This window comes from Ictalurus punctatus, chromosome 4, assembly GCF_001660625.3.
Source record: "Ictalurus punctatus breed USDA103 chromosome 4, Coco_2.0, whole genome shotgun sequence".
NCBI classification, from domain to species: domain Eukaryota; kingdom Metazoa; phylum Chordata; class Actinopteri; order Siluriformes; family Ictaluridae; genus Ictalurus; species Ictalurus punctatus.
In genome coordinates this window covers 28,370,723-28,377,113 of record NC_071284.1, presented here as the reverse complement: position 1 = coordinate 28,377,113, position 6,391 = coordinate 28,370,723, and the positions used below count along the sequence as shown (strand labels likewise).

Here is a 6,391-nt window from a genome sequence, read left to right as displayed (position 1 = left end):
ATGCATCCGTTCAGAAACACCTCCAGAACACATTGTCTGTGAACACAGTTCTCCGTGCCATCCACAAATGCTGGTTAAAGCTCTATCATGCAAGGAAGAAGCAATATGTGAACATGATCCAGAAATGCCACCGTCTTCTCTGGGCCAAAGCTCATTTAAAATGGACTGAGGCAAAGTGGAAAATTGTTCTGTGGTCAGACGAATCAAAATGTGAATTTCTTTTTGGAAACCATGGACACTGCATCCTCTAAACTAAAGAGGACTAAAGAGGAGAGGGACCATCCGGCTTTTTATCAGCGCTCAGTTCAAAAGCCTGCATCTCTGATGGTATGGAGGTGCATTAGTGCCTATGGAATGGACAGGTTGCACATCTGGAAAGGTACCATCAGTGCTAAAAGGTATATACAGGTTTTAGAGCAACATGTGCTTCCATCCAGATTCCATCCCATCTTTACTTCTGAGAGACTCTGCCTCTCTAAGATACTCTTTTTATTTCCAGTCATCTTACTGACCTGTTCTTAATTAGCCTAATTAGTTGCAAAATGTTCCTCCAGCTGTTTCTTTTTAGTAACACTTACTTTTCCAGCCTTTTGTTTTGTTCTTCTCAACTTTTTTGAGACGTGTTGCGGCCATCAAATTCAAAATTACCTTATTTTTACTTTAAAATGCTACGTTTCCTCAGTTTAAACATTTGATATGTTTTCTATGTTCTATTGTGAATAACATATGGGTTTATGAGAATTGCAAATCATTGCATTCTGTTTTTATTTAAATTTTACCCAATGTCCCAACTGGGGTTGTATTTGAAAAACTATAGAGTGGTAGCTGGTCTAGCTGGTTTAACTGGTTTTGTTTTTTAAATGATCAAATGGCATTACATAAATATTTATACGCAGATGGCTTTGGTGCGTGCTGCTGCCCATTTCAGTGCATATCTGTAGATTTGATCAGTTCCAGTACATAAAACAGTTTTAATTGTAAAGCCTTTTTTTGTTCAAATATTTATTTATTTATTTATTTTTGCCATTACCGTGATTATTTATTATTAGTAGTACTTTTATCTTTTTTGTGATTGTTAAGCTCTAGGATTTAAGATTTATAGGTTCTATACTTGACCTATTTACCTAAAAAAGTGCATTTATTTATTTGTTTGTTTATTTATTTGCTATAACAAATGCTTTAAAACCTAAACAACCAAACTTTAAAATGTTTTCAGGAGGGATAGAGAGAGAGAGAGAGAGAGAGAGAGAGAGAGAGAGAGAGAGAGAGAGAGTCAGTGTAGTCTCCATTCAAACCATTGTGAAATTCTCTAGAATTCAGTAATGGAAAATGAGTGCATTTATCCTTTAACTAAATCGACAGCAGATATTTCTGGCGAAGCTTATCTGCAACAGGAAGAATGTTTCTTTAGAACTGCTCAAATAGGTTGGGGGGGGGGGGGGGTGGGGTGGGGGGTGGAATGCAAATAACCCTTGTGTTAGCGCACATACCGTATTTCTGTATTTAAGTGTCTGTCAGATGGACTCTTGAGAGTCAGAGAGAGGGAGAGAGAGAGAGGCAGAGAGATAGTGCTTTAAGATTAATACATAGTACTAAGGAGTTTAATCTTGATTAATGGCCTCATCCACATCACTTTTGGAGGATTATCTTCAGTGTCCTGTGTGCCGTGATGTCTTCAGGGATCCCGTGCTCCTGATGTGTTCTCACAGCTTCTGCCGGCTCTGTCTGGAACAGTTCTGGCAACACACAGAGTCTCCCACGTGTCCTCTGTGCCGAACGAGCTCTTCAGTGAATCGTCCTCCGTGTAATCTCGCTCTGAAGAACCTGTGTGAGGCTTTCGTACAGGAGAGCAACCAGACAGCTTCAGGTGGAGTGGAGATCCTCTGTGCACTGCATAACAAGAAGCTCACACACTACTGCCTGGAGGATAAACAGCCTGTGTGTGCGGAGTGTCAAACCTCAAAAATACACGATAAGCACTGCTTTAAACTGCTCGATGAAGTGGCAGAGGACCTGAAGGTACCATCATGCCCAGTGTTTTACTTCTGTAACACTGCACACTAATACTCATATGACTTAAACATCTGTATTTTCTGAACCACATGTGCAGCTGACTTATTAAAGTGAATTGAGACTTTGAGAGTGTAAGGTCTAGAAGCACTGGCTTTCATTTTCATGCCTCAACAATAAACTTTGCAGTGTAGAAAAAGTTTACTGGACTCTTAATGGTCGCATTACAGATTAGATTTCAGTGAATGTAATCATATTTAAAAAAAAAAAAAAAAAAAAAAAATCCAAATTTTTTTTTAGAATCAAAACCCAAACCAGTTACCTTGAAATAAAAGATTTGTAACTTGTAGCATACAAATAGTACTCAGTTAATTGTATTAACATTGCATTTGAGCCGATATTAATTATTCCTTATGAACTGTACGGTATATTAATACATTTTAAAATTTCAGTGACAGGACAAATAAGCTTATAACTGCTCTATATTAACTACATAACAAATATGCAGTTGAAAATATAGTAAATACAGTAGTTGAAGGTGACCATTTAAAATAAATCAATGTATTCATTAAAAAGCATAAATTACATAAAAACAAACAAACAAACAAACAAAAAAACACATGATGACCTTCATAAGTCCCTGAAGCTTATTTTGAGCTCCACAGGCATAGATAGTTAAAACAACTAATTAATGAAGGAATTAATTAATTCACTTGAATAAATAGTGAAATTGTGCTTTTATAAATCGTTATATTTATATAATCAATTTACGTTTTGTGGTTCAAAATATTTTCCTTCTTGTGGCAACAAATCTGGCTTCCTACCTAGCTAACTAACTTACTAACTTTGTTACTTGATTTTGATTTTCATGACATGTAAATGACCATTAAAATAAAATGCTTTTGGGGGAAACGGCAGAAGATGTAAAGTGAAAAACCTGCATCACTGGATTATTTATCTGTTTTGTTCTTTTTCCCAATTTCCAGTTGGACTTGAAAAGAAAACTGGCACCACTGAAGGAGCGACTGAAACTCTTCAGAAATGCAAAACACACTTGTTTTGAAACTGAGCATTATATTAAGGTACAAATAGAATTCATTCATCAACCTAATGGACATAGTGTATGTAGATACTACATGTTGTAGTTAGGTCTGTTGTCGATGATGTTCCAGAGTCAGGCCCACTGCACCGAGTCTCTGATCAGGAGGGAGTTTGAGAAGATTCACCAGTTTCTTTGGGATGAAGAGGCCTCTAGAGTGTCTGCTCTGAGGGAAGAAGAGAAGCAGAGAGCTAACGCAGCCATGATAAAGATGAGCCAAATTAGCAGAGATGTTTTAGACCTCTCTGACAAAATTACAGCTATTGAGGAAGCTATAGAATCCAACAGTATTTCATTTCTGCAGGTAAAAAGTGTCAAATTAAATTGGTTAAATTAAAAGAGGTCAATTAAATTGGTATGAACATAAACTGATCGTCTTATTTTTTATTCTAGAACCATGAAGCTACTGTGAGAAAGTATGTATTTTATCCTTGGTCTCTGATTTTGTCTCTGGTTGTGATTTTGATTCTAAACCCATAGCAGCATTGACCCTTGTGTGTATGTTCGTCCAGAACTGAGTGTGATCTGAAGGATCCTGAGATCAGCTCTGCATCACTGATTGACGTGGCAAAGCATCTAGGCAACCTGAAGTTCAGAGTGTGGGATAGGATGCTGAGTATTATCAAATACAGTAAGTTCAGCTGGGCATATTTCATTTCGGAATATTAAAAATATCTGAATCGTATATAGCCATCTTCAGACTGCCTGTAAACTTACCCAAATTAGATATTACAGTGATTTGTTTTTCCTGGAAGAATGTGAACAGTAAGATTTCATTGTTCAGTCTGATTTTTTTTTCATTCCAAGTCAGTTCATTTTCATGTGTGATACTGAAAGCATGAATAATACAGATGTGGTAATGCAACCTCATACACAATAGTCACATCAGAATTCTTACTGCTTTTACCCCATATTGAATTTCCTCACAATTTTGGACTGATTCATTCATTCAGATGATGAATCTGAAATACGAAATACTATTTTGTAATCTGTATTCAATGCTAATAATAATCAGTGCACTGCAAAAATAAATTACACATACATACATACATACATACATACATATACACACACACACACACACACACATACATATATATATATATAAATAAACACCATGGTTATTAATTTATTAATTATTAATTAATTTTAGGGTGAGAATCTTTCTTAAAACATAATTTTACTTTCTTTAACTGTGCAAACACAGTTACAGCAGGTAACCTTAACAATAATAGTAACAACAACAATAACAACAATAATAATCATAAAAGTTTTCTTTATTTTTACTCTCCATCACCCCAAAGAGGACCAGCTACTCTTCAACTTAAACTAACATTATCCAGGCCAGATCTGTCAAAACAAATGAACTAAATCTCTAAATATATATAAATTATGTAAATCACTCTTTTCTAAGAGTAAACTCTTAGAATTTTTTTTAAATCTAAGGAGTCCTTTGATCCTCTTCCTGTCAAACAGGGTTCTAAATGAAAGCCGGGAGCCTCATTAAATAATCCTATTTTCTAAGACTGTAGAATTGCATATAATAATTTTCCTGAACGACCTAACAAGAAAAAGCATCCGAGTATTAAATCTAGAAACTGAGAATTTACAGCCTGAACATAGCCCTGTGTCAACCATTTCATTCTTAACCTAATTGAACATTCATTTCATTTTCTGCTAACTCCAGCTCCTGTTATCCTCGACCCTAACACCGCTCACCCCTGTCTGCACCTGACTGACAATCTGACCAGAATGGAGCTTCATAACAGCAGTCCAGAGCATCCAGTGAACCCTTTGAGATTCAATGACTACTCAAGTGTCCTAGGCTCTGAGGGTTTTGATTCAGGTAAACACTGCTGGGACATCGAGGTGGGAAACAGCTCAGCCTGGGCGGTCGGTGTAATCTCAGAGTCTGCGTACAAGCACAGAGAAATCCTCTCAAAGCAAGGTCTATGGCATATAGGATACTACAAGGGGAAATACGGGCAAGGCTTGTCTGATGAGATGCTTACTCCTATCAACCTGAAAGAGAAACTCCAGAGGATCCGAGTGCTGCTTGACTGGGACGAAGGCTGTGTCTCGTTCTTCGATCCTGTCAATGATACTCATGTGCATACCTTTGTACACACGTTCACTGAGCGAGTGTATCCATACTTCTGTAACGCCTGCCCTGATAATGCTCTGAGAATAGTCCAAGTGGGACTCTCTATTACTGAGGAGTAGTATGGATGTAAAACAACTTTCATAATTCTAAATAGAGCTAATTGCCTCCCAGTGAATGTTGTTGTTGTCATTTTGGTGTGTGACATAACAAGACCTTCTTTTATACACTTTAAGTGACATTTATTTGGCAGTACTTTCAAGTTCAGTGTTAAAAGGACCCACTCAATGTGAATAAGGAGCAACGTGAAATATATATATATACATACATACACTGTGGGCTCCAAAATCTGAGACCATATTTAAAACTCAGACTAAACAGAAAGGTTTTGAATTTCGAAAAATTGAAAACAAAGAAACCAAATGTTTGTGATAGTGAGCATGTTAACTCTCACCCCTTCCACTGAAGCACATGTTTAAATGACATTCCTATGGATATGATCAAAGATGAATCATCATATTTTACACAAACCTGTGAAGTCCATACTAAAAACCCAACCAAAAAAGAAGGGGGGGGGGGGGGGGAGGACTGGGTAGGGGGTGGCTACCAAATGCTAAAAAAATCAGGCATATTTACATGAATTTCAAAGACATTCAAAGTATGAATGAAAAATTTGATATTACATTTTTAAAAAAAAATGGAACTTGTGGTCTCAGATTTTGGACTCCATTGTGATAAAGGAATGTATAATTATAATGTATAATGTGAATGAACAGCATCAGTGGATTATTCGTGAAATATTTTCATTTTTGTTCTGAAAAATCAACCCTGTATATTTTATATTTAGATTATAAATTGCTGTATAATAAAGTATCTTTCTCAGCCTATTCATTTTCACAGAGACTTATCACAAACCATTAATATTCATAAAAAAAATCATATTTTATTATTATGTAGTAAACTTCCCAGTAGTTCACCACTAGTTTCGTTAGTATAATAAGAATAGTTTGTTAGCTTATTGTGGTAAAATGAGCAGGGTTACAGTAAGCTTAATCTAAGGAGAAGCATTTTGCACGTCATTACAAATAGTGTTTTGTAAGCTGTTGCTGTATTTTGGACGGCAGGTTACCTGTAGCTCTGCCTGTAGTCATGCTGCTAAGTGGTAACTCCGTATGGTGTAC

The 6,391-nt window shown here is 36.3% G+C and overlaps 1 protein-coding gene across 1 annotated transcript; it reads left to right on the top strand.

Annotated features, from left to right (window-relative positions):
• Positions 1-1,523: 1,523 nt before the first annotated feature.
• On the top strand, positions 1,524-5,777 carry LOC108264362 (E3 ubiquitin-protein ligase TRIM35). Its single transcript, XM_017465808.3, has 6 exons — positions 1,524-2,019; positions 2,997-3,092; positions 3,183-3,413; positions 3,503-3,525; positions 3,622-3,740; positions 4,797-5,777. Exons 1-6 carry the CDS (start codon positions 1,615-1,617, stop codon positions 5,330-5,332), a joined length of 1,410 nt encoding a protein of 469 aa, XP_017321297.1. The 5' UTR covers positions 1,524-1,614; the 3' UTR covers positions 5,333-5,777.
• The last annotated feature ends 614 nt before the right edge of the window (positions 5,778-6,391 follow it).